At 50.3% G+C, this 27,489-nt stretch overlaps 1 protein-coding gene across 3 annotated transcripts in view; it reads right to left on the bottom strand.

Moving 5' to 3' along the window:
- Nucleotides 1-26,544, bottom strand: part of MAP3K14 (mitogen-activated protein kinase kinase kinase 14) — a 44,653-nt gene extending 18,109 nt beyond the window's left edge. Inside the window, exons 1-3 of one of the 3 annotated variants that reach the window (XM_036451099.2) lie at nt 26,431-26,544; nt 1,357-1,637; nt 87-151 (exon numbers count right to left, since the gene is read on the bottom strand). In XM_036451099.2, coding sequence (XP_036306992.1) covers nt 87-151; nt 1,357-1,617 — 326 coding nt within the window. In that variant the 5' untranslated portion in view covers nt 1,618-1,637; nt 26,431-26,544. Of the gene's footprint in view, nt 1-78; nt 157-1,356; nt 1,638-26,430 lie in introns of those variants that run through there. The other 2 variants (XM_045586172.1, XM_045586173.1) reach the window with 2 other exon arrangements.
- Nucleotides 26,545-27,489: the final 945 nt, after the last annotated feature.

Raw genomic sequence — 27,489 nt, 5'->3', positions numbered from 1 at the left:
GGAGCCAGGGGTCACGGGGAGCGGCCGGGCGAGCAGCTGGGGAGGGAGGACACTGGCTTGGTTCCCCGGGTCCCTCACCTCCTTACCTGTACTGTTTGGACCCAGCGATGAAGATCCGTTCTGAAAAGGTGGGGCTGAACTCCTGGCTGTTCTCGCCTTTTGGACAAGCGGAAGGGAGAAGACAAGGAACAGGAACTCAGCACTTAGGAGAGAGGCATTTAGAGTCGTGTGTCCCCCCACCCCCACCACTCCCCCTCCTCCTCTGCAGACCACCTCCGGCTGTCTGGTGGCTCACCTCCCACGCATGCCGGCTCCTCTCACTGACTGTCTCACTCATCCTCCCAGGTTAAGGGTCAAGAGCAGAGGGCATACCTATACTATGGAGTCATGAGGTGCCCACCTCACTTCACTTATGTGAAGCTTAAGTGAGATGATCTATACAAAATCCTCAACAAAGTGCTTGGCACATATCACAGCTCAATAAATCGAAGCTACTATATACTTACATATATGTGTATGTGTGTGTTTATGTGTCTATTATTACGTTATGTCACTCACTCCACTTCAATTTTTATTCTCTCATCTCTCCTCGAAAACCAGACAGAAGGCAGTGAAGATGAGGGGAAGGCTGTGCATGTGGGAAAATGCCATCACCAGCGTCTGACGGGCCCAGGAGCCGCCCAGAGGGAGGGCGGGGCGGGGGGCAGGGAAAGGAGACTCTTGGCCCCACCCAGCCGTCCTGGGAGGGAGTTCCTCAGGCTCCCGGCAGCCATCATTTCAAGTCATTGGGAGGTACTGTGAGTGGAAGCAGAAAGGACCAGGCCAGGCCTCCCCCTGCGGCAGCCTGCGGCCATCGGCTTGCCCAGCAGGCCCGAGAGCAGGTGTTTGTTCTTTGGGGTGGGGCCACCTTGAGGTGGAAGAGAATCAAGCCCCACAGGGGCTTTCCAGGAGACCTGGCCTTTCCTGCCTGGGGCCTCTCCAGGGATGCTCCGGCTGCCCAAGGTCAGGACAGAGGCTGAGGGCCAGCCTGACGATCCTGCAGAGTCCCTAGGACCTGTGTCCTGCCTCCCAGCTCTCTTCCCTGTTCTGATCACAACGGGAAAGGCCTCCATTTGCCACTCCTCCCTCCTCCCTCCTCCTGTCTCACTCCCCAGCACAGTTATAACCCCACTTCACTCTCAGCCTTGGCCTCACTTCCCGCTCCCCCCAGTTGTATCTTGTGAGAGTCACACAGAGTGCTCACCATGACCTCCCTCTTCCCTAGGAGGCCCCACACCTCACCTGTGCCAGCCCCCTGGCTAAGAGCTGCACCCCCCGCAGGCCCCCTTCCCTGCCAGCACCCTCCCAGCCCGGGGCCTCACATTCAGCCTGGGCGATGATGGAGATGGCGGCCGGCCCTGCCTCGGAGCCTTCCTTGGCGGTGCCTTTGGTGATCACGTCGTTCAGGATCTCCCACTTCCCGCAGAACACGGGGCTCTTCTCCACGGCCTCCAGCTTGCTGACGGAGCTCTGCACCTTCTCCAGGGCCTGCGTCTTCTCCTTGGCTTTGGCGAGCTCCTTCTGCTGCCCGACCGCCGAGCCGGGAGCGCCTGGGCAGGCCACTTCCATCACTGCCATCTCCCAGGCTCACGCTCACCCTGAGGGGAGACCGAACCAGAGCAGGTCACTCCCAGACCCCGAGGGGCCCTGGTCAGGCGGGGGGCGGAGGAGAAAGCAGGGGAAGTGGGGCTCTGCCTCTTTATGCCCAGGCGTTCATCCTCAACATGTTCCCAAAGGCAAAGAAGTCCACCTCTCAGCATCTACACTCATTAAAGACCTGTTTGCGCCCTAGGCGGTCTGGCTCAGTCGATGGAGTATCAGCCTGCGGGGACTGAAGGGTCCCGGGTTCGATTCCAGTCAAAGGCATGCACCTGGCTGCAGGCTCCTGATGGGGGGCATGTGGAGGCAACCAATTAATGTGTCTCTCACATGGATATTTCTCTGTGTGTCTCTCCCCCTCCCTTCCACTCTCTCGAAAGAGCAGCCCTACCAGCACACCACCATCAACAGACTCCTCCACTCCTCCCAACAACGATGCTCCCAGCCACTTCCTCCAGACACCATGGCAGACATCTGGGTTGGTTCCTTCTTCCCTTCACAAAGAATGGCAGTTTGTTTCAGGGCAAACGCTGCTTCCCCGGAACAGGGTGGTGGATCCCATATTCCAAAGCCGTGAGTCACTGCCCTGACTGCTCCAGCCTTGTCTTCTCGGAGGACGTGTCTGCACCGTCCCCCTGGCCCTCCTCCAACAGGAGAGAACGAAGGTCTGCTCCCTTCCCGGGCAGGGTGGGTGTCTGTGTGCACAGGCGTCTATGTACACACATCTCACAAAGCCTAAACATCACCACGCAAACGGCTGCACCACACCTGGCTCTGTCCAAGGAGCATCTGTCTGCGGCTCTCCAGAGGAACGGACACACTTCCTCTGTAACGTCCAGACTCATCTGCTGAACACCTCTCCCAGGCGCCATCTTGTTTTCAGGCACCATCGGCAGTGGAGTTTATGTCAGAGCCTCCAACACCCACCTCCACCTCTAGGAACATGAGGGCAAAGCACAAGAATTCCATCGCCAGCGGCCCCGAGTGTTCCGGGAAGCTGCAGGGGACCCCGTGTGGTGACAACCTGTGCACAGAGCCTGCGGCCTAGCACTGCCATATCAGAACCGAACCGCCTGAGACTGTGACCATCCGGGAACCCTTTAAAGACTGGGGCTGTGAACCCCACAGAGCAGGGTCTGACTTGCTATAGACAGAGCCCGAGAAGGCACCACATGCAAACAGGCCCTATTTATTTACTTATTTATTTATTTGGTGTTAATTTTCACCTGAGGATATTTTTCCATTGATTTTTAGAGTGGAAGGGTGGGGGAGAGACACACAGAGAAATATCCATGTGAGAGAGATACATTGATTGGTTGCCTCCACACACACACCCCCATCAGGAGCCTGCAACCAGGTACATGCCCTTGACCGGAATCAAACCCAGGACCCTTCAGTCCTCGCAGGCTGATACTCCATCGACTGAGCCAAACTGCCTAGAGCAGTGGTCGGCAAACTGTGGCTCGAAAGCCACATGTGGCTCTTTGGTCCCTTGAGAGTTCTAACGCCACTTCTTCAAAATAGAGTCGCCCAGGCCGAAAATCGACTACTGCCCATGGGCCACGAAGTTTCAATTGCACTGTATGTGCGCGGTCGCACGTGGTATTTTGCCTGACTCAAGGGGCCAAAGAGCTGCATATGGCTCGCGAGCCGCAGTTTGCCGACCACTGGCCTAGGGAGCAAACAGGCCTTTTCATAGCGCTCTCTGGTGGCAGGCTGGTCTTAACGGTGTCACTACCAGATGTAGTCTCCTCGCTGTAACTCCACTCACGTGATCTGGCCTCAGTTTGCTCTTTGGGTAGACAGGCAGACCCTGTGAATGACATCGGAGCTGTCACGCCTCTGGCCTTTTGCCCTGTCAGGCTAAACCGAGACAGTCAGAAGCTGGGAAACATTAGGCTCAAACCTCCTACTGAGTCTGCCTCACCACAAAGACCGAGAGCCTGAGCCAGTCTGCCTGGGGAAGGGGTGGGTGTGTTGGTCACTAGCTCATCCTCACATCTGTGCCTTCAAGGGCCTCCTAGCTTTGAACTCAGGGTGGCTCCAGCGTTCAGCTCGCATGCCTGGGTTTGGTCCTGAAGGCTAGACGCTGGGGAGGCAGAATGGGTGACCTCATCGTAACGTGATGACTTTCAGAAGCCCAGGGGGCCTTCTGACTTCCATTAGGCGAAAGCCCTCTGAGCAGGCCGTCTTCCTTGTAAGGCCCTTGGCCTTCTGTCCCAACCCACACTTACTTCCCAGCCCACACCTCCTCAACCCCTCAGCCTCCAAAAGGGAATCGATCTGGGGCCAACAGCACCTCCTACCTTCCTCAGATTCTTTACCGCGGGAACCGAGACCTTAAAAACAACCCCAGATCTCCAAACCTAACAGTCGTAGAGTTCTGCTTACGGGGACCTCCACATTTTAACCTCCTGTACTTTAACCTCCTCATTTTCTTTTTTGTAATATGTGTACTTTTATTGATTTCAGAGAGAAAGGGAAAGGGAAAGAGAAACATCAATGGTGAGAGGGAATCACTGAGTGGCTGCCTCCTGCACACTCCTTACTGGGGACTGAGCCAACAGCCCAGTCATGTGCCCTGACAGGGAATCGAACTGTGACCTCCTGGTTCACAGGTCAAAGCTCAACCACCGAGCAACACCTGCAGGTGCAACCTCATTCCCCCTCCACCCCTTCTCTTCTTTTTTTTAATCCTCACCCGAGACTATTTTTCCATTGATTTTTATTTATTATTATATTTTAAAATATATTTTATTGATTTTTTTTACAGAGAGGAAGGGAGAGGGATAGAGAGTTTGAAACATCAGCTGCCTCCTGCACACTCCCTACTAGGGATGTGCCTGCAACTAAGGTACACGCCCTTGACCAGAATCGAACCTGGGACCCTTCAGTCTGCAAGCCAACGCTCTATCCACTGAGCCAAACCGGTTAGAGCTCCATTGATTTTTAGAGAGAGTGGAAGAGAGAGGGAAAGACAGAGAGAAATATATCACATCAATTGGTTGCCTCCTGCCCGAGCCCAAATCTGGGCCTGGGCCAGGGAGGAGCCTGCAACCGAGGTACGTGCCCTTGACAGGAATCTAACTGAGGATCCTTCGGTCCACAGGCCAACCTTCCATCCACTGAGCCAAACTGCCTAGGGCCTCCCCATTTTCACTTGAAGAAACTGAGGCTTGATTTGGCAGTGACTTGCCCAAGGTCACCCAGACTGTGTGGCAGGACCTAGAACCCCAGGCTCTCGCTGTGCTGCCTACTCCCTTCGTCTCCTGGGTTACAGGCAGACACAAGGGGGAACTCGCTCATCAGAAGGCTCCTGTGGGCAGAGGGGTACCTCCGTGTATAGCACAGTGAGGCACAGACGAGACAATCGATGCTGGCTGAATGAGGAAATCAAAAGATGATCTCCAGAGACAGGATGATCCTGAGCGTGTGGGATGAAGAGAGAATTCCATCCGACCAGTGAGAAACGAGGCTCTGCTAACGGCTGCTCCGAGGGCACCCAGCTGTTGGAGATCTGGATGTGTGGGGATCAGAGCCCACTCCGCCTCACAGGGCTCACCCTGAGCCATGCCTCCACCGGAGAGGACCTTCGCCGCTCCCCCACGCCATCCTTTCATCTTGGTGGTCAGGAGGGCCGCTGGCCAGGCGCCCTGATCCTCCCTTCACGAGCATGTCAGGCCCGCCCGCCCGCCCGCCCGCCCGGGAGAAGCTGAGGCGGAGGCAGCCGAGCTCAGGGCCTGTGCAGTTCCCGGGTGACTCATCCGCCGGCCTGGCAGGCGGAGAGGAACAAGAAGGCTGTTGAGAAGCTGGCCAGGCAGCTGGCAGCTGAACCTGTGAAGGGCACGGGGAAAACAGGCTGACCCTCACCTCGCAGGGGCATGAAGTCACGGCCTGGGAACTGTACAGCTTCTCCCGTGGCCGGCTTTCCTGGGCCACATGACCATGACTCAGGCCCTCACGGACAGGCTCCAAGTTCAAGAGGCTATTCTCGGGACACTTCGCCTGACAGCAGCTCTTGTACACACACACACACACACACACACACACACACACACGCTCACGCTTCTTCCCGCCTTCCCCACTTCTGTCCCAGTTCTGGTCTACAAAACAGGTGCTGCATTCATCCTGGGACTGCTAGCCAGGTGGCCTGCCAGCCCCAGGTTTTGGTCCCTGGCTAGTCACCCCAGCTCACAGCCCCTCAGCTCTGCTGCCCCTTCTCTCTGCTGCAGCTTGTGGAGAGTGAGGATTATGTGGGAGCCAGTTATGTCTCTGCCTTTGAAGGCAAGTCAAAATCCTGATCCATTACTCAGCCTGGACTCTCTCCCCAGCTCCACTCACGCCTCAAATGCAGTCAGGCCTCTGCTGTCAGAGCTGAGCTGAGCTAGGGATGGATGCGAGCTGTGGCAATAGCCAAATGCACCCAGCTCACCCAAGGCCAGAAAACAGAAGTGGAAGAGAAAGGGGTGGCGTGCATTCAGTATTCTCAGGGCCTGATGCATGTACCCTGCCTATTCTCTCCTCTGCGCTGCCATGATGAGCCCCTGGAAGTCTGGGGGTAGGGATGACTGGGATGGTACCAGATCAACCCTTGGGCAGACCCATACGATAGGCTTGTGTGGACAACACTCCCAGACCCCAAGACTCAAACTTGGCTCCCTTACCAGGTGGTAAAGGCCTCCAAGATGAGGGGAGGGTTCAAGGATGGCTTCAGGATGGCATGTGAGAACATACAGCGTGTGCTTTTTCCAGGGAAGAGTCCGTAGCTTCTATCACATTCTCCAAGGGCCTCACAGTCCCCAGAAGGCTGCTGTAATCGCCCAGAAGATCAAGGCCAGGGCTCCGTGCCTGATGCTGGCTCTGCTCTCCCACCCGAAGGAAGAGGGCACCCGGCTAATGCGGCAATTTCCAACCAGACTGCAGGTTGGAATAACGAGATGAGTTCTGGAAATGCACTCACCCTACACTTACTGAGTCAGTCACTGGGCATTAGGCCCAGAATCTGTACATTTGACAAGTTCTCTGGATGATTCTGATGCCAAGGGATCAGGGACTGTCATTTCAGCCCCTCTCTATACTGTAAGGCTGTGCTGTCCAATATGGTGGCCACTAGCGATGTAAATGAATTAAAATTAAATAAGATTTAAAAATCAGTTCCTCAGTTTCACTAGCTACCATGTTGGACAGTGCAGCTAGAGAACACTCCCACCGCTGCAGAAGGTTCCACAGGACAGTTCTGCTCTAAAGCTGTGACAGCGATGTTTACTCAACGGCAAAAGTTGTTCCTAGGATTCTGAGACAGGAATGTAGTTTAGGTTAAATGAATTTTTTTTTTTTAATTTTTTACTATTAACTGGAGGGTACAAAAATAATGTTTAAAATTTTATCTTCAGTGTTGATAACATCTCTAAAATGTATCGGATTTCACTTCCCTGTTTTAGTAAGTCTGGTGAAAACACCAGACTGGGAACCAGAAGATAAGGGCTTTAGCCTTGGCAACTTACACACTTACACACACACACACACACACACACACACACACACAAAGCCGTTGGACCATTTTTGTCAACTGAAATCATACCTTAACTCCCGATATATAAAAGAGCTAGAAGCATGCAACTGATATGTAACTCACATTGGAAACAGCTTCTCTGGCCCTGCCGTTGTGGTTCAGCGGTTGAGTGTCAACCTATGAACCATGAAGTCACGGTTTGATTCCCAGTCAGGGCCCATGCCTGAGTTGCAGGCTCCATCCCCAGTGGGAGGTGTGCAGGAGGCAGCCAATCAAGGATTCTCTCTCATCATGGATGTTTCTCTCTCTCTTTCTCCTTCTCCCTTCCTCTCTCAAATCAATGAAGACATAGTAAAATAAATAAATAAATAAAAGTCGCACAGTCACAGGTTGCAGAGGTGAGGCTTGCTGCCTAAAGCTTCAACAGGCTGCTCAGTTTCTTCTCTTAGTGTCTTTGAAGTTATTTTCAGAACTGAATGAGGTGGAGTACAGAAACACCAATTGATTTGCTTGGCCGATAGAAGTTACTAAATGAAAGTTCACTCCCCTACCCTTCACCAGGCCCATAAATGCTGCCGCTGAGACAATGGTACTTCCCTGTTTCAACACCATATAGTTAAGATGTCGAGCCTTACTTAAGCCATATATGAGCCTTGGTTCTCTGAGTATAAAGGAAATAAAAATCTCCATCTTATAGGGTCATCTTGAAAATGTCCACTGAGGGGCCAGGGCAGACCAGGGCAAATCCCTCTCATCTAGAAGTAAAATCTGTCCTTCTCTGAATGCCCAGAGGGGACAAATAGCAGAAGTAGAATGACTCAACTTCCTTAGTAAGATATTAGTTGAAAAACCAATCTTATTCTGATGCTTCCTCTTTTAAGCTCCAGCTTGCCCAGCCACGAGGCCACACTGGGCCAGCCAGTGCCTGTCAAGAATGAGGGGCTGTGCAGGAAGGGGAAACAAGGGCCCACGTCGAGCAGAGCGAGCTGGCCTGGCCAAAGCCATCTGGTGAGTCAGACACAGTGATCCCCATGCACGCTCGGCCCTGGCTCCCTTTCTGACCTCCTACTCAGGCCCCCCTCCTCTCCCAAACCCCTAGTCCAGCTTCTGTTCCAGCCGGACTCCTTTCTCTGGCCCAAACAGAGCAGCAATGGGTGAGCCTCAGATTTTTTTCCTTTTGCTCACCTTCTTGCTCCTATCAAGAATGTCTTCTTTCTTTATTAATATCTGCCCAGATTTCACCTACCCTTTATAACGTATCTCCTCAATGAAGCCTTTTGTGTTAGGTTCCTGCACTCATTCAACAAGTGAGTGTCTCCTAAGGGCAGGGGCTATAATAACCACGACCAGTCATCAGAAGTCTTCAATGTACTGGGCACGTACTAGGTGCTTTATCTACATTACTGATGAACCTCCCAGGAACCGGCCAGGTTGGTTAATACTGTCCCCATTTTACAGATGAAGAAACTAAGTTTTCAAGATATGTAACCTGCAGAAACAAAAAGATCAATTTGTACAACTAACATGGGGCTAGGGCTAAAGCTAGGACATGCCTGGCCCTTTCTCCTGGGACTCAAGGATCCTCAGTTCCTTTTTAGGATAAAAGTTTGTTGACAGAGGTACCTGGGACAACCAGGAATTGAGCAATATTAATAACCCATGTGGATATCACTACCCTTATTTTACCCACAGGCTCTATCCATTGTTGGTAGTAATTTCTTAGCCTATGGAGGCAAAAGAACGAAAAAATGAGAGATCTCATCAATAAGGGCTGAATCGGCAAAAAATTGGTCAGATTTTTAGTTGACTTATATTATTAGTACATGTTCCTGGGGATTCTGATTTTTAACTTAATGTTAATAGGTCATTTCATTTTCTTTTAAAAAATATATTTTATTGATTTTTTTACAGAGAGGAAGGGAGAGGGATAGAGAGCTAGAAACATCGATGAGAGAGAAACATCGACCAGCTGCCTCTTGCACACCCCTCACCAGGGATGTGCCGCACCAATGCACATGCCCCTGACTGGAATCGAACCCGGGACCTTTCAGTCCGCAGACCGACACTCTATCCACTGAGCCAAACCGGTTTTGGCTCATTTCATTTTCTTTTTCTTTTCTTTTTTTCTTTTTTTTTTTTTTTTTTTTTAATATATTTTATTGGTTTTGTACAGAGAGGAAGGGAGAGAGATAGAGAGTTAGAAACATCCATGAGAGAGAGTCATCAATCAGCTGCCTCTTGCACACCCCCTCCTGGGGATGTGCCCGCAACCAAGGTACATGCCCTTGGCCGAAATTGAACCCAGGACCTTTCAGTCCCCAAGCTGACGCTCTATCCATTGAGCCAAACTGGTTTCGGCTCATTTCATTTTCTTAAAACAATTAATAAGAAACACACACACACAATACACAGACAAGAGTTCTAGGAAAGATGGTGCTACCTTCATTGAAAGAACCACTCACTGAAAAGGTCAACCCAATAAATTCAATAAAAAAGTTAAAAATAAGAAAAAAAAGCCACTAAAAGCAAGCATAAAAGTAAAACAGAGAAGAAATAGGATGTAAGAAACAATGGTAGGCACAGGACTCAATGTGATATGCTGGTCAATTTAATTAACAATTGAATGTTAAAGAAATTAGTTTAAAACATTTAAATACATTAACTTCTAGGCAATATAAATAAGGAAGAAGGGTTGAGTGGGCGGTTTCATGGGTAAAAAGTGGTAAGAGCCTTGCCTTTAACAGAATTTGCATGTCAAAATGTTTACACTTCTTTAGAAAAAATAATAGTTATATAGGTGTGTTAAAATTTAAGAATAACTAACTATAAGAATAGAAATACAATTCAGAGTTTCCAAACCAAAGAGTAAAAAAGTAAAAACAGAAAACTTGATTGCTGGGACAAAAGGTAAGGAGAAGAAGGAAAAAGGACAGTAGGTATAAAATGAAACACAAGTTAAGGGGGCAGAGCTAAGTTGAAATGTTACCAAACAATAATCACAATAGACATAAATAGATTAAGCACATGTATTAAAACACAGCCAATCAGATAGGTTTTTATTTTTATTTATTTATTTATTTATTTATTTATTTATTTATTTTTAAATATATATTTTATTGATTTTTTACAGAGAGAAAGGGAGAGAGAGAGAGCTAGAAACGTCGATGAGAGAGAAACATCAACCAGCTGCCTCTTGCACACCCCCTACCGGGGATGTGCCCACAACCAAGGTACATGCCCTTGACCGGAATCGAACCTGGAACCTTTCAGTCCGCAGACCGACGCTCTACCACTGAGCCAAACCGGCTTCAGCCAGATAGGTTTTTAAAAGATCCATCTACATAGTGACTAAAACGAACAAAACAAAATTATACAGAAAGTTTGAAAATAAAGGATGGAAAGAGATATCCAGGTCAATACAAAACCATGTAATATTAGTATCAGACAAAATACTTAAGACAAAAAGACATAACAAGCACTTATATGTACGCCCAATAAAGGGCCTCAAAATCCCGAACTGGAGGCGGGCTGAGGCTTTATGGATGAGTAAAGTCTTGGCTTCAAAGTGTCCTGTCACCCTGCAGAGAATTGCGGGATTTTACAACAGCCTTCTTTGAGCCTACATCAGGTCTGCTGGGTGTTGGGCCCTGGGCGCTGGGGATACACTGAGGAAGAAGACACAGTCGGAACTTACAGTCTATGGGGGGAAAGAGACAAGTAGTCAGAAAAACAATACAGTACAGCGATGTAACGACAGACACAGCAGTAGCAATGAGAACACATGGAGGGACATCTGGCCCAGCCTGTGGGCATCAGGAAAGGCATCCTGAAGCAGCTGATGCCCACACAATCTCAAGGGTGAGCAAGCACTTGCCAAGAAAAAGGAGAGGGCAGTTCAGGTAGGGAGCATGGCTGAGGTTGAGGCACAGAGTGAGTCTATATAGGAATCACAAGCAGCTCCAGGTTGCTGATGGGCAACTTAGGTCAGGAAGCCGAAGGCAGGAGATGAGGCTGCCGGTGGAGTTCGGGCACCAGATAATGGGAATGTGCTTGGTGCTGATACACCTCCAGAGGTTCAATTCTCAGGAGAGAGGGAGGCAGAGCATTCAGGGGTAGAGTTCCAGATGGAGGAACCTACGGGGCAGGGGCAGGTGGTGGGTGCTGGGCATGAAATGAAAACCGTGCCATTGGGACAGGATCTTCCCCCGCCTCCCTGGCCTAGGCTGACAATGTGACACGTTACAGGCATCTGGGAGGCTTCATGCTTCCCCTCAGGTGGAGAGCCCATGGGGCACTGGGACCCAGAAGCAGCTCTCTGAGGAAGGAGGAAGGAGGAAGGAGCACTCTGATGAAATGCAGCTGGAGGAATCTCCAAAGCTGCCTCACTTGCCAGCTTGAGTTCTGCTTCCCAGGAGAGCAATTTCTGCGTAAGCATTTCCCATTAAGGAGGCTATGAAATGTGAATGTACATTAATCATTAAAACCTCACAGATCAATTATAAATAAGAAACCTGCCATGCCCACAAAAAGGCAGTCTCACTGCCAATGCCATAGGTCAAACTGCCCGATAAATGAAATGCATGGGATGAAATTTATGACCGTCCTTCAATTCCCACCACATGCGGGAACTTTGCTGTCGACGGGCCCCTTCACATGTTTAAGGCAATCATCTGATACCTATTCTATCAGCACAGGTCTTACCCACGTCTGCTTCCCCCTGACCCCCTCCCGTTCCACCCTGATGCCGAGCTAAACTTAAAACCTCATGTTCTTAAGATAACCTCGAGCTTAAAGGCATCTGTTGGCTCTGCACTGCTTATGGGCCCAGGCCCAACTCTGTGGTCCATAATCTGTCTGACCACTATTTCCCTAAACACAAGGTTTGGCTCTGGCCAGCCTGATCTCTCCACACCCTGCTAGTTGCTCGAACCTACACGTCTCTAGAGGAGTGTGGCTCGTCCGATGTGGGTCGCCCCACACATCCTGCTCGTCCTTCACAGGTGAAGTTCGGGCCTTCCACCTCCAGGAAGTCCCTCCCATCAGCTCCCCTGCATGGCCTCCTTTTCCGACTGCTTTCAGCACTGGGTCTCCTCATTTTTTTCCCACCCTCGCCCTGGCCTTTAACCACACCCTTACTCCCTTTAGTCATCAAACGAAATGATGTAGAGGCTCTGGAAACAATACAGCATTATGCCAAGAGCAGACAGACATTTCTGTGTGTACAACTCAGATTTGCAATCCAGGTATGAGGCAAACAGTAACACAGATAAAGGTGCACAAAGGGGGTCAGTGTACTTTTATAATAGTAAGACACTGGGGAGAAGTCTAAGCACAGGGGAAGGGTAATTGTGAAATAAATCCCGCTACATCCATTCAAATTGCTTAGAAATAATTTTTAACTATACGGAGGAATGCTAACAGGATACATTTCTAGAAATGCACACCTAGCACGGGCATACAGCTATGTTTCTTCCTTGGAGGCGTTTAATGTTCTTTATACTTTTCTAATGTTTCCACTTTTTTTTTTTTTTCCAGTGAGCATGTATTCCTCTTCTCAGTGTTCATTTTTTCACAGGTGGTTCCAAGTGGTTAGAAAAATACTGAAAGGATATACAGTGACAAGTGCGAGTCCTTCCCCCCCTTCCCCCATCCCTCCGAGGGGACCCCTGTTACCAGTTTCTCGTATGTTCCTCCAGAGAGGTGCACTCGGTCTGGCCCACCTCTGTGTGTGGGACTTAATGAGCAGGTGGTGACTGCCTCCCCTTGTCCCCGCCCCCCTGCGCACACACGCCACTCACACAGGAAGCCTTCTTCTCGGTGGCTGGCAGTGAGTTCTGGCAGGAGGCTGGAGAGGGGCAAGCCCATTCCTCCCGGTTTGGGTTTTCATTTCACTCCCCTTTTCGTTCTCTTCTGGGGACTGTGGGTTTTATCAGTCACGACTCACGAAGCAGAAAGACGCTCAGAGATGGCTCTGCTAGCCGATTCTCACGTCTGATGGCCACCGCTTCCCTGCTTTTACTTGCAATCATCCACTGCCAAGTACACGCAGTGGTCACAGGCCTGGGTATAAGACATGCTTGTGGCCATGGGTAGCCCCCTAGAGTGGGAAACGGCAGAACTGGACCTGAGAGAAAACCACCAGTTCCTCCCTCGCTGCTTATGTCAAGGGGTGGGATCTGAGGGCTGGTCCCAATCCGGGAAACCCGAGAGAGGCAGGTGTCCGGCTGGTCTCTCCTACCTTCCTTCCATAATATAGGACCCTGCTTTATTTTGTTTTCAATCCCAAATATAATGCCAGTTCATTGCAAACATTTAAACAATACAAAAGGGGACAGAGAAATAAATCCCCGTACCACTCCCTCCTCCCCACAACATAAGACATACTTAAGTTTAGCATAAATCTTTTTTGTTCCATTACTGTACATATACAAACATATAATTTGGGACTATTTTTAAAATAAGCATGAGCTTATCCTATATAATAAAAGCCTAATATGTAAATTGACCAAACGGCAGAATGACTAGTCACTATGATGTGCACTGACCACCAGGGGGCAGGTGCTCAATGCAGGAGCTGCCCCCAGCCTGCAGGCCCCAAGCCAGCCAAGGTGGGTGACAGCAGGGGGGCCCCTCAATCGCCCTGCTGGTCACTCCACAGATCAGCCCTGATCATTGGCCAGGTCTAGGGATCCTACTTGTGCACGAATTTCACGCACCAGATCTCTAGTACATACATAATATTCCATAATTCTAGGTGATAAATTCCTGGAATTGGAATTTCTTAGTGACCCTTTTCTCAGTGGGCTCTCTCTTCTCTTTTGTTTCTATGTGTCAGGGAAGTAGGCAGCATCCATCAGTCAAGAACAGGTGGTTCCCAAATATATTTGTTATTTGCTAGAAAGATATCCTTGCCCTCAAGGTGCTTACTATCCAATTGGGGGAAATGGGTGGATGGAAAAATAAATGATAAAGGAATTGCAAAATGATCTTGGGCCTTAGAAGTAATTTTTTCCAACATGTCACTTAATAATTCTGAGGGAGGGTCATCTAGCTACATAACAGGTTGGCCTTGGAATCAAAAGATCTCATTATTGCCTGGCTGGCATGGCTCAGTCATGGTCCAATTCCCAGTCAGGCCATATGCCCAGGTTGTGGGTTCGATCCCCAGTGTGGGGTATGCAGGAGGCAGGTGATCAATGATTCTCTCTCATCTCTGATGTTTCTCTCTCTCTCCCACTCCCTTCCTCTCTGAAATCAATAAAAATATATTAAACAAACGTTCAAATCCTAGCCTCTTAGCACTCTGGTGTGTGACCATGGGCAGGTCACTAATCTGATAGTCAACTATCTCACCTGTTAAGGACTTTATGGGATAATTAAGTGTAAGAAACAATGTTTATATGCCCACTACAGTGCCTGGCACATAGCGGGTGCTTCTATGAACAGCAGAACCTCCAGTGAGATGGACGCTGTTAGAAGATGAGCAGTCCTTTCCATGAACGCCAGTGCCAGTTCTTCGAAAGTCCTTGCCTATGCAAAGCTGAAACCCACCGCCCACAGCTTCCAGCCAGCTGCCCTAGTGTCAGAAGGAAGGTTTGGAACAAACATGATCAAAGACAGAGGGGAGAAACCCAAGAGCAGAGGGACAGAGTGGTCAGGAAGAAAAGGGCACCCCATGAAGGAAAATGCTCTGTGGAGAGCGTCTGCACACGCTAGCCCGCTTCCCTCTCTGCTGGCAGGGCCTCAGCTCTCACGCGCTGAGGAATGACTGGCCAGTGCACGGACCAGGACCCGGAATTCCTTGGCAGCTAGAACTAAAATTAACTGTTGTGTGGACATCTTGGGTGTTTTCAACCACCTGCTGCTATGTGTATACACAATTACATGCTGGTTGTCAATACTAATAAATATAATAATGACAGCTATTTTTTTTTTAATTGATTTTGTACAGAGAGGAAGGGAGAGAGATAGAGAGTTAGAAACATCGATGGGAGAGAGTCATCGATCAGCTGCCCCTTGCACACCCCCTACTGGGGATATGCCCGCAACCAAGGTACATGCCCTTGACCGGAATCGAACCCGGGACCCTTCAGTCTCCAAGCCGACGCTCTATCCATTGAGCCAAACCGGTCCCGGCAATGACAGCTATTATGGGTTGTTACAAATTAGGTAATATATGCATTTTTTTTCTCTCTAAATCCTCACTGGGAGATATGTTTACTGATTGGGGGGTGGAGGGGAGGGAGAGAGAGAGAGAGAGAGAGAGAGAGAGAGAGAGAGAGAGAGAGAGAGAGGGACTAATGTGAGAGAAACATTGATTGGTTGCCTCTTGTATGCAACCAAACTGGGATTGAGCCTGCAACCTAGGTATGTGCCCTGACTGGGAATCAAATCCAGAACCTTTTGGTGTACAGGATGATGCTCCAATCAACTGAGCTACCCGGCCAGGGCAGCATTATTTCTTGTATCCTCAAAATAACTCAGTGGGCACGGCATTTTATACAGAGGAAAAATCTGAGGCTCAGTAGGTCAGTAATATGTCCAAGGTCACATTGCAAGGAAGTGCTAGAAGCAAGATTTGCACAAGGGACTCTTCCATGTCAACCACCATACTCTCAGCCACGATACTGTATCCAATTTCAAATTACTGAAGTTTTAAAAACTGGGACCCAAATGCAGATGCTGCCATAAGCCAAAGGTTTAGGCTGGACCAGTGGCAGGCCTGGGTCCCATGCTCTGGCTGTCCAGCACAACTGGCCCATCCCAGGGACCAATTCTATGACAAACTTCACATTTGCCTTTCATGTTATAAAACCCGGTTCCAGGTTTTTTGAGCCTTGTTTGTTTGTTTTGGATTTTGGTTTTTATAGCTGTCTTTGGTCTTTGCTGTCTTCATAAATGTGGCCAGTACTTTGTCTGCAGGCCCCTGACTTGGGCATTGTATAAGCTTTGAAAGGAACATGTGACAATAGCATTTTCTTTTCTTTTCTTTTTAAAAAAATATATATTTTATTGATTTTTTTACAGAGAGGAAGGGAGAGAGAGTTAGAAACATCAATGAGAGAGAAACATCAATCAGCTGCCTCCTGCATACTCCCTACCGGGGATGTGCCTGCAACCAAGGTACATGCCCTTGACCAGAATCGAACCTGGGACCCTTGAGTCTGCAGGCTGACGCTCTATCCACTGAGCCAAACGGGTCAGGGCTGATAATAGCATTTTTAATTTAACTTTCAAATCCTTTGTATGAGGAGAGCCAATGGCATATAGAAAAGTTGCCATTGGGGCATCATTGATACACAGATGCAATGATGCAAGTGGTATTCAGGAGGAATGGAGAAGGTAGTATTGAGGAAAAAAACTCAATCACACACATTCTTCAATTTATACAATAAGCAACAAGGAATGTTTAATGTATGTTATATAAAAATATTAAGTGTCTCTGAAATTGGTAGGTTGGGTATTTTGTGTAACTGAGTATTCTGAGCTGCAGTACATATTGGTCGCGGTCAATAATGACCAATTTCCAAAGATTACAGTGCCATAGGTGCCCTAAGCATGACATAAAGTCGGGCAAGAATCAACCAGCTTTCTTTGATGAGTCAAAATACACTTCTGGATCTTGCCAGCCTGAGGTCATCATTACAGGCAATGTTTGGTTATGAGAAACTGCTCTCCTTATGTAACCTGGACTGGATTCTGAGCAGAGCAGTTCCCTGGGCTGCGATCAATTCACTGTAATAAGCCACTCCCCTCCTCTCTCTCTCTTGGTTTGTAACTCTGGACTTCCCAGGTGGGACTGGCTGAAAGCAGGGTCTACCTGTATTCAAAGGAGATGGAGAAACACAGGCCCAGCCTTCCTATAAGGGAGGCGGCTTTAAGTTCATTGTAGTCACCGGTGACTGGTTCTGAAATTGAGGAACTAGTTTGAGGAACTGCAGAACAAACCGAAAAAAAAAACAACCACCCCAAACACTGGCTTTCCACAGAAAGCATGGAGGCACCCGGGGCAGCTCTGCCCTTCGGCGGTGGAGCCCTGACCATGGCCTTGTTTCAGATGCTGCCCAGCACACCCGGTGACAGACTGGCCTTGAATGACCAGCTTGAGGATGTGAGCAGTAGGGGTGCATTTGACATGTCCCTTTACAATAGGGGTGTCGAACTCAATCAGAGAAGGGGCCAAAATCTAAAATCCAGCCTAAATCGCGGGCCGAATGGTTTACTGAACAATCATAAACTGTCATTGTGATGGAAATGCAGCGGAGTGCAGTGATGACAGCGCGGTGCGGGCCACATTGCAAGGCCTGGCGGGACGGATTTGGCCCGCGGGCCTTGTGTTTGACACATGTGCTTTACAACATTCGTGTCTCCCCCAGAAGGGAGAAAGGGCTGGGGACCTGTGGGATGACAGAATATTCAGAGGATCACAGACCAATTCCTTGTTAAAGGAGGGGAACCGTGAAACAGCCTGTGGTTCTCTCATCCTCTCTCGGGCCAGCAGGGCCTAGGAGGAGTGTGGATTCTGGTCTTGTACTTTCCCTCAATAACAAATACTTAGCCAGGGGCTATCATGCTCTAGGTCCTGTGCTGATCAGAGAGATGCGATGGTGACCAGGACAGACAAAGTCCTCGCCTCCATGGAGCTTGCACCCTCGTAATGCTGGAAAGGCCTTCCCGGAGTGCTGAATCCAGTTACTAAGAAGCACTGTTGCTCGGCCAGCATGGCTCAGTGATTGAGCATTGACCTATGAACCAGGAGGTCACGGTTTGATTCCCCGTCAGGGCACATACTCGAGTTGCAGGCTCGATCCCCAAGGTGGGGTGTGTAAGAGGCAGCCGATTGATGAGTCTCATCATTGATGTCTCTCTCTCTCTCTTCTTCTCTCTTTCTTCCTGAAATCAATAGAAATCTATATTTTTAAAGAGAAGCACTGCCATGGATCAGGCCACAGAGCATTGGCCTATGGTTCTGTCTGAGTGGCACCAAGCACATGGGATTTGCCAGTCTGGTCACTGCCCTCTCAAAACCAGCCTGGAAGGCAGGATAAGTCTGCCATGTCTTTAATAGTTGGTTACTCATTGTCTACGTGCACACATCTCTGCAAATGACTCCTTTCCTCCAGAGTGCTGAAGTTCCAGATCGTTCTCAAGCTAAACCAGCAGTACAAAGCCCCAAGATGAAAGAGATGCTGAGAGCGTTCCTGCCCAGACTCCTGCGGAATGCGGAGGGGTGCTCTTCCCCTCTGAGGAGCTGTGTGTGTGAGTTAGAGCTGGGCCAGGCTGGCAAAGGAGGGCCATGGCTCGTGGGGCCTTCCTCGCTCTTCTCCAGCTCCCACGGTCGTGGTTCACGATTCAGCGCCTATAATGTGTCTGCCTCCATGTCCATCTTTCCTCGCCATGGCCAGCTCCTTGGGGCAGGACCTCAGTTGTCCTCACTTTTATATTCTAGCACCTAGCAGAGCCTTGCCACATTTGATACCCTTGACAAGTGTTAACCGAAGGAAAGAATGACTGACACAATGAGGAATAAATGAGTGCTGTGGACTCTGAGAGCCTGAGATCTAAGTATCCAGTCTGTCCAAGCATCCGGAGAGCTGGAGGGGATGAAGCCAGCTCCCTGCACAAGGTATCAGCACAATGTACTGTGACTGCCCCCCAGCAAGAAGGTATCATGGGAGCTGCTCCGGTGCCACCTTGTCATCCCCTTGTCTAAATGCTGGCCTAGAGACCCAGTCATTTCCACTTCCTTGAGAAATGACCCTTCTGAACTGAACAATATCCATCTGAGCTTGGATCTGGGTGTACATGCTAGCCAGGAGGTGATACACAAATCTTTGCCTTGGACATTTATCTCTAAGGCTATTTCTCCGGCTCAAAGTCCACTGGGACTGTTGAGTATGGTCTCAAGGACACTGATTCATCCAACTAACTTCCTGGGTCAAATGAAACTATTTCTAATCTTCATTAGCAATAACATCCTCTTGGAGGCTGGCGAAGCTCTCCTTTCTTCCCAGGCCTGGCTGTCCCTGGTCTTGACCAGTAGACTGAGTCTGGCCCAGTGAGAGAAAATGCCAATGTCAGCAGGTAGGATACAACAGCTCTTTGTATAACACTTGCGGGGGCCACCATCCAGATATGACATCATGCTTTGCCCACGGGAAGAGCCTCTTCACTGAGAGGAGCCGGATGGATCCAGAGGGATGACGCTAACTATTCTGGCTCTTCCAGCCACCTGCATGCCACTAGCAACGTGTCTCTTCTTCACAGGACGAAGACAGGGCAAAGATAAGAGCTTCTTGGTGCCCAGTGGGTTTGTGCCCTTACAGTCAATCATTCCCAGTAACTGAACGCCCACTTTAGGTAAGATACTGCTTGGCGAGGTAGGCAAGTGCCCTACAGGTGTAGGCAACCTTTGAGACTTCCTGGTAACCATGCCCAGAATTGTATTTTCTTATCAACCTTGACCTTCTTTTGGTTACATGAACTTCATGGTACAAGAGAGCGTCAATGAAATAGCTTTCTGTTTACTTTTCCTTAGACTCAGAGCAGCTGTGGCTCTGGCTCCACCCTTCCCAGGTCTGCCAGAGCTTGCAGAGGGGCTGAGGGTGGTGGGGTTGGGGTGGGGGAACAAAGCAGAACAAAATACAATTCCTGCCTCAGGAGCAGCTCCTTTGTTCAGTGGCAGCGCAGCACAGTGTGAAGAGCCTGGACTTTAGTCCGTTTCAGTCATTAACTAATTGTGTGGCTTTGGGCAACTCACTCAGCTCCCTCCATTTACTCTTTTGTAAAAAAAAAAGGGAGCGATTAATGGTAATGATCATTTCCAGCCCATAATTCTTTTTAATTTTTAAACCCCACCTGAGAAATTTATTTATTTATTTATTTATTTATTTTATTTTTTTTAAAGAGAGAGTGAGAGAAGGGAAGCCAAGAAATATCGATGTGAGAGAAACACATTGATTGGTTGCCTCTTGCATGAGCCCTGACCAGGCCTCAGCTGGGGAGGAACCTGAAACAAGATAGGTGCCCTTTGACTGGAATCAGACCCGGGCCCCTTGGTCCACAGGCTATGGCTTTATCCACTGAGCCAAACCAGCCGTAATTCTTTAAAAAAAATATATTTTTTATTGATTTTTTACAGAGAGGAAGGGAGAGGGATAGTTAGAAACATCAATGAGAGAGAAACATCGATCAGCTGCGTTCTGCACACCCCCTACTGGGAATGTGCCGCAACCAAGATACATGCCCTTGATGGGAATCGAACCTGGGACCTTTTAGTCCTCAGGCCAACGCTCTGTCCACTGAGCCAAACCGGTCAGGGCCAGTCTGTAATCCTAATAGCACTTTCTTGACAGGGCAGTTAAGGCCTATGGTCACAGCCATGCCCACCTGAAGTGACTGCTGGTTAGCCCAGATCAACGGCGTGTGCACCGGGAACTGGGAAAAGCCTGTGACCACTTACACGGTAACACTAGTTCTTTCCCTGTGGTTTCCATAAAGCCAAGGCCATCTTGTGGGTGACCCTGACATTGGTCACAGACATCCCTGGCCATCAGCAGTCAAGCTCAACTACTGCACAGATCTACAGCAGAGCCTCAACAAACTCTCTGACCGAACGGACACCTGGTCCTGGATTTAGTGATAAGAGGGTCATCAGAAGCCATAGCAACCAGACATGTACGGAAGGGATCGCTCAGGAGTTCCTCTGCTGCTTCTTTCTGAGTTCACACAGTGACACTTCTAGAGTGGTGGCAGGCTTGGAATTCCAGGTGCCGGAAAAGCAGGATTCAAGCTAGCCTTTCCAATCACTGGAACTCATCAGAGCCTCCACCTCAGGTGGCGAAAAGCAAGGCAGGTAGGAAAGTGTTCCCCGAAAGGTCTTTCACACCAAAGAATGGGTTCTACCTCTGCTTTTTTGCCAAGGGGTTTCCCAGCTCCAAGCAGCCAAAGCTCCCCTCCTGCTTCTCTGCTGACTGTCACTGGAAGCTGGCTATTTGTTTTACCCTCAGTGTGGCTGGGCTCACGGCTGATCTGACTCTGCGCCCTGTTCACAGGACCTTGTGCCAGGGGATCCATCTCTCCTCCAGTCAGCCAGCCCTGGCAGCCACTCTGCTTCTGTATCCCCATCTCCAAAACCTGTGGGCTGAAGTGAACCTGACTGTTGGCAGAGGGTTTCTCCACACGGGCCAGTCAAGACTTCCTCTGCAACTGTGCTGGGCGGATCAATCGCCCGTCACCTACACCCCTGCAGGGGTGACTCACCTTCCAGAGAAAGTGCTTTGCTCACCTAAGCAAAGCTGCCTGGAAAATGACGAAGGGGCCTATCAAATGCTCGCTGTGGGGCCAACCAGCCGCTGAGCTGGGTCCAGACGCCCTCCACCTCTCACCTCCAGCCTGAAGTCAAGTGTGGAGCTGCCACTCCGGGCCTGCTGGTTTCATTTTCATCTGAACATGATGCTTGACATCCGGTGATCTATTTTTTCTAAAAGCTAGGTTCACTTTAGAAATGACTCTTTGGCCATCGAGACAGCTTCCCCGGGAGAAAACAAATTGTTATTTAAAGGGACCAGCAGCCTGGTGGGAACCTATACTTTTGCTTTGTGTTACAGAGAGGGGAAAAGAATTTAGAATGTAATGGGAAACTTCCCCCCACCCTCCCTCCTGGGTGATTTAAAAGGAACTCTGCAGGTCTGTGACTACAGCCCCAGAGCCCTCAGACATTATGTGCCCGGCACGGAGTTTGCCTGCGGTCACACAGATAGTAGCAGATACATGTACAAGAGGAAGGAAGGGTGAGATGGGGGTGCATGTAGTGGTGGGAACCCTACCCCACAGAACCAAAATTTTGCTCTTAGTCTCCTGAACAAAGAGGAACAAGTCCTGCCCTGCTGGCATGGCTCAGCCAGTAGTTGAGCGACGACGGATGAACCAGAGGGTCACGGTCCAGTTCCCGGTCAGGAACATGCCTGAGCTGTGGGCTCGATCCCCAGTGTGGGGTGTGCAGGAGGCAGCCGATCCATGATTCTCTCTCATCACTGGGAGAAAAATGACTTTTCTCCTCATCTCCCTTTCTCTCTAAGATCAATATATATATATATAATGAAAGAGAAACAAATCCTTGCTGACTTATCTTCTACACAGTATTTTCCTTTTTCACCTCCAGAGTTAAGGTTCCACATGGAGGACACAGAAAGCCCTAGATAGGCCCAGCTGTGCCTCTTGCTCAGAGTCCTGGGAGGACGAAAGGTACCCATGGTTTAGAACACATGTGTCAAACACAAGGCCCGCGGGCCAAATCAGTCCCGCCAGGCCTTGCAATGTGGCCTGCACCGCGCTGTCATCACTGCACTCCGCTGCGTTTCCATCACAATGACAGTTTATGACTGTTCAATAAACCATCTGGCCTGCAATTTAGGCTGGATTTTAGATTTTGGCCCCTTCTCTGATTGAGTTCGACACCCCTAGTTTAGAATCACCAACTCTGACCGGGTAGAGCCTGGGCCTTTTAGGAGGTGCTGAGGGCATGGTTTAGTGTAAGGCAGGGGCAACTTGACAGCGAGAACCTCTTGACAAGAAATGTCGCCCTGGAGGTCCTACTGAGAAAATGACTGGCCCTGTCTGACCCGTCCTGACACCATCTTACAGAAAACAGGTCTAGTCAACATGGTAATTGGCAACTACTGCTACTGCTATTACTATTACTCTGTCACTGACAACATTTACAGCCAAACAATACCATTTACAGCTGTCGAATTCTGTGGCACTGAGTTGCCTGAGGTCACACAGATAGCGGCAGACTTGAATCTAACCCAGGTCTGTCTGACCTGACAGCCTAAACCCCTCCATTTGACACAGAGACACCAGGGATTTGCTATATTGCTCTGGATATATCACCACTCTGCCTTAATCTCTGCATCTGTAAAATGGGCCTGAGCATAGGCTATGCTATTCATCTGCCAGTCTTTTAATAATAATCATTATGAATAATTGATATCGATTAATAATTGTTAATGACATATTAATATTAATACTTTTAAATATATACAGCTAGATAAATAAAGAAGTTACCCTGGTTTAGTTACATTCAAAATTGACATGGGGGGCACATAAACAATTTATCCTTTCATGAGTGAGTTAGAAGAAAAGGCAGTGAACTTGATGTCAAGAAAGAAGGGTGTAAGATTCTGGGCATGACACTGATTTCCTGAGTAATCTCATCCACTTTATTTCCCCTTATGAGATTTTACTTTCCTGACGTTTGTCCATGTCTCTCTTTATAAGAGTATTGAGAGAAAAACACAAAAAAATAGTTACTAAATACCACTATTCTTGATGCCATATAATTTCAAGGGGTTTCTATCAGGAGGAAAAGGGAGTCAAGGATATAAAATAGCAAGAAGGGAAGAGAATCATTTAAGTTAAAATACAAAAAATTTTAATTTAACGCACAGGTCACCGAGGAAAAGTCTCTCAGCTAAGAACCCTTATCCCACACACGGCAATGCCGTGCTCAGCTCCGCTGAAATGTCCGACAGGATTTGCCCTGCGTGTGGCCTTCCATTTCTCAGCTACTGCTTTCAGCATTTCAGTCAGCATCACCACGCACATGCCAAGCTTTCTCACATGCACCCCTCTGAGTGCTCGCCCTCTCCCTTAAAGAAGCTCACCCCACTTTTCCCTTCCTGGGGAGCTTGGCACGCAGAGGCCAGAGGGGCCGGCTGACCTCTGGGTCCCCCAAATCCACTGACATGGAATCGACCCCCTCCCCGCTAATTTCACACCGTGCCATGAAAAGGGCCCGCAATGTTCACATGTTTCCAGTTTAACTGAAATACTAAAATGGGGCAAACAGGAAGCATCAGACACAACTGCGGTAGTGACTTATTAATCACGAAAGCAGAATTTTAGTTGCCTTTTAACCTTTTGCCAGCGTGGGGGGGGGGGTGCGGAAAAACAGCTCTGAGAGGATGGAAGCCATTGGTAGAATATGCTGCCTCGATGTGTTATCAAGCCGACTTTTACTTTTAACCCAGGACTGAGTTTGGTTTTAAGGTTTCTTCACTCTCCACCTAGAAAGAACACCCATAAGTCACCCGGCTTGAATCTGTCAGGTCTCGATCACTGCGGGCGGGCAGACCTGTGAGGGAAGCTCATGCGCTATCTGTCCACTGAGACAGGAAGACATAGGAAATGCGAGTGACTTCACAGGCCAGAGTGATAAGACGTCGCTGAGGGTGCCAGCGACGGAGAAAACAACCGGGGAGGAAGCTTTACCTCATCCACATCCCTGCCGATCTCTCAGCACGCCCCGGCCTATAATAGATGCACTGTTATCACGCACCAAGAAAGATCACAGCAGTTGCCTGGAGCCGGACAATCTCTCAGGACAAGCTTTGCTTCTCCACAGTCAATGATGTACAAACACTCCAAGAATATCACAAAGAAGCCAGTGTTCAACAGGAGAACCAAAATGAGGAAGCAGACCTCCATCTGTTGAGGGGCAACGGCCAACCAGGCATTTTTCTGTAGTAGAGGAAGTCTCCTTTGGCAAGGTCTCCCGTCTGGGGCGCCACTCCCACAAGCTCTAACAGACAATACGAGGGGCAAAACCCCACCCCCCACCCTTCAAAACGGCTCCTTCAGTTCTGAACACAGAAGGTGACCTGAAGTTTGGCAGCATGTCGCCTGATTTCACACAAGTGCCAGGACACACACCTGGATACCTATTTCTAAAATGAAAGCCAGAGAGTGTTAACGTTTATTTTGAGACCTTCTGAGAAGTCACCACGCCCTTCAGAATAAAGGAGGATGTCCCAAAGGTGTCTGAGACACGCAGGGGTCTGGCGTCGCTGCACCAAAGGAACTGACATGGACATCACTTGAAAAAAAACACCCAGAGTAAACCCAAACACATCAGAAGCGAGACGAGCAGCTGTCCACCTGTCCTCTCGCGTTCGGAGCAGAAATACCACACCAAACACTTCTCCCTCTTCCTGCATCTCAGGCCCAGAATGGGGTCCTGGTCCAGGGTGAAGAGCTGGAGAAGGTTCTAGTGTCCTAGGCTTGGGTGCTCACCCCAAGTCCTAGCTACTAGGCTGTAGGCATTTATATATACCCCTCCCCCCTCAGGTGCCTTACCTATAAGAGACAATGTTATCTATCTTATCACACGGGTCTAAAGGAAAAAGGAGGTTTACAGGTATGAAGATACAAGTAAAAAAAAAAAAAACCCATGTCACTAATGTTAAGACATTATCTCCTTCTAATCTTTCAGAGCGACCATGTTTCTAGTCTAGGGGTTTTCAACATCTTCCTGGAATAAACTTCAGACTGCTCTTCTGCATTAGGCCCCACCTCTCATCAATTTCATTTTATTTGCTTTTGGAGTCCCTAATCCAGTCACTGGTGTCCACCTTCTCTCCATTTACCAAAAAACTTTACTCCATTCATCCTCTCCCAGGCCCTCCCCATACTCACTGCCCGGTCCATCCTTAAGGACGGAGAGCAACATTTTAACTTTCATAGGGAAGGTACCAATTCCTCCTGAAGTTCACCCAGCATCCAGGAGGCTCCTGGCCAGCCAGGTCCAGAGACTCTCTGTCCAAGTGGCCTCTTTCTGCCTGCTGACAGTGGCTGCAGGTTGCCAGGGGCCACCTTGGGCTTCCCAGATGGAAATGTTGTATGAGAGCCAAAGACAAAGTGCCCAGGAGTCCGGGGAAGCAAGAGGAGGATGCTGCGAGCGGCCAGCAAGCTCCGCTGAACGCCAAGGGCAGGGTCAGCTCCTTCTCCCCGCCTGGGGTATGTGATCCCAGAACTTCGTGGGGAGGAAGGCAGAAGGGTTTCTCTGACAGGGCAGACAGGAGGCAGCGCGGACCGGAGCACTGGTGCCTTAGACACCTCCGGCCCATTCAAAGCGACCCCCATCCTCGGAGCACCCAGGGGACCGGGCAGAGGGCAGGCCTGGCGGCGGGGACAGCTGAGCAAGGGGAACCGGGAGTTAAGGGAAGCAGGGCGCCCGCGCGCGCTCCGGGCGAGCGTGCCGCCCGCGGGGATGCGGGGCGAGCGCGGCCGTGGCCCCGGGAGCGCGGCGGGGCGCGCCGACCACGCGATCCCCAGGGTTGAGGGCCCGCACGCGAGTGGACTCGTCCGATCGGCCGCGCCGCTGACCCCCCACGATTCTCTAGGGCGGCGGGCCCGGCCGCATCCCGGTTCCGGGCTGAGGGGAGACCCCTCCCCGGCGCTCCCCGCTCCGAGCCCCGGGACCCGGCCCCGTCACCTACCGGCAGCGCGCCGATCTCCCCAAGCAGCGACCGTCGCGCTCCCCACGCCCTCGATCTCCCGCCGCCGCCGGCTGCTGCCTACCGCTGTTCTCGGGGCCCGCGCCGCCCCGCCCCGCGGCCGCCCCGCCCCCGCCTCGGGCCCCGCCCCCGGCCGCCTTCCCGGCCGCCCCCCCTGGGGCCACGCCTCCCGCCCCCCCCCCCCCCGGCGGCGGCAAATTTGCCTTCGGTTCGCACCTCCCACTCCGTCCGCACCTCGACCCTTGGTCCCGCCCACTCAGCCAGTCTGACCAATGGGATGGCGCGCCTCGGCTGGCCTTTCCTACGGCCTCGAGCAGCGATTGGTTGCGAGGGCTCGTTTCCAGAAATGGGCACCGTTTCCGGACGATGTTTATAGTGAAGAAGCCGGTGGGCGGGTGGATTGACAGGAGGCGGAGGCGGCGGGAGTTTGTGCTAACTCTAACCACACATGCGCTCTCGGCTTCAGGCAGGGATTTTTTTTTTTTTTTTTTTTTTTTTCACGGGTTGCGTTCTTCGGAAGGTTACGGGAAGTAAGAGCGACTGTGCGCATGCGTGGGCACTCCCAGCCTGGGACTCGGGTTGCCTTGGAGACGGCGAGGCGCTCTCCCTACTTGGCCAAGTTCTGCTTCCTCTGCTAGATCGAGGTCTGCAGGGCTGAGGCCGGTCCGGGCAGGGGGTGCGCGCGCGGGGGGTGGGGGGTGGGGGGTGGGGTGGGTGCTGGTTGGAAACATTTTAATGGAGCACTTAACTCTGTTGAGGGCTGTGGAGTCCCCCAGCACTAGTAAGGCAGGTTCCGGTTCCTGCCCTCGAAGAGCTTGGGCAGAGAAGGCCTGCACTGGCCAGACCTGTGTGGAAACCCACGCCTGATGAGAGCGGGTGGATGGCGTGGTGCAACCCCATCCCACAGCCAGAGAAGCAACGTGGTGCGGTGCGAGCGCCGCGCGAAGCATCTCCTTGGTGGGGTTACAGGTTGCAGGACCAGGAAGAAGACTATACCTGGACCCATGCAAAAAAAGACCAAGGTGTCAACGGTGGTGCTTC

Source organism: Pipistrellus kuhlii, unplaced genomic scaffold (assembly GCF_014108245.1).
Source record: "Pipistrellus kuhlii isolate mPipKuh1 unplaced genomic scaffold, mPipKuh1.p scaffold_m20_p_22, whole genome shotgun sequence".
In the NCBI taxonomy this organism is placed as follows: Eukaryota; Metazoa; Chordata; class Mammalia; order Chiroptera; family Vespertilionidae; genus Pipistrellus; species Pipistrellus kuhlii.
This window is presented reverse-complemented; position numbering and strand designations above follow the sequence as displayed.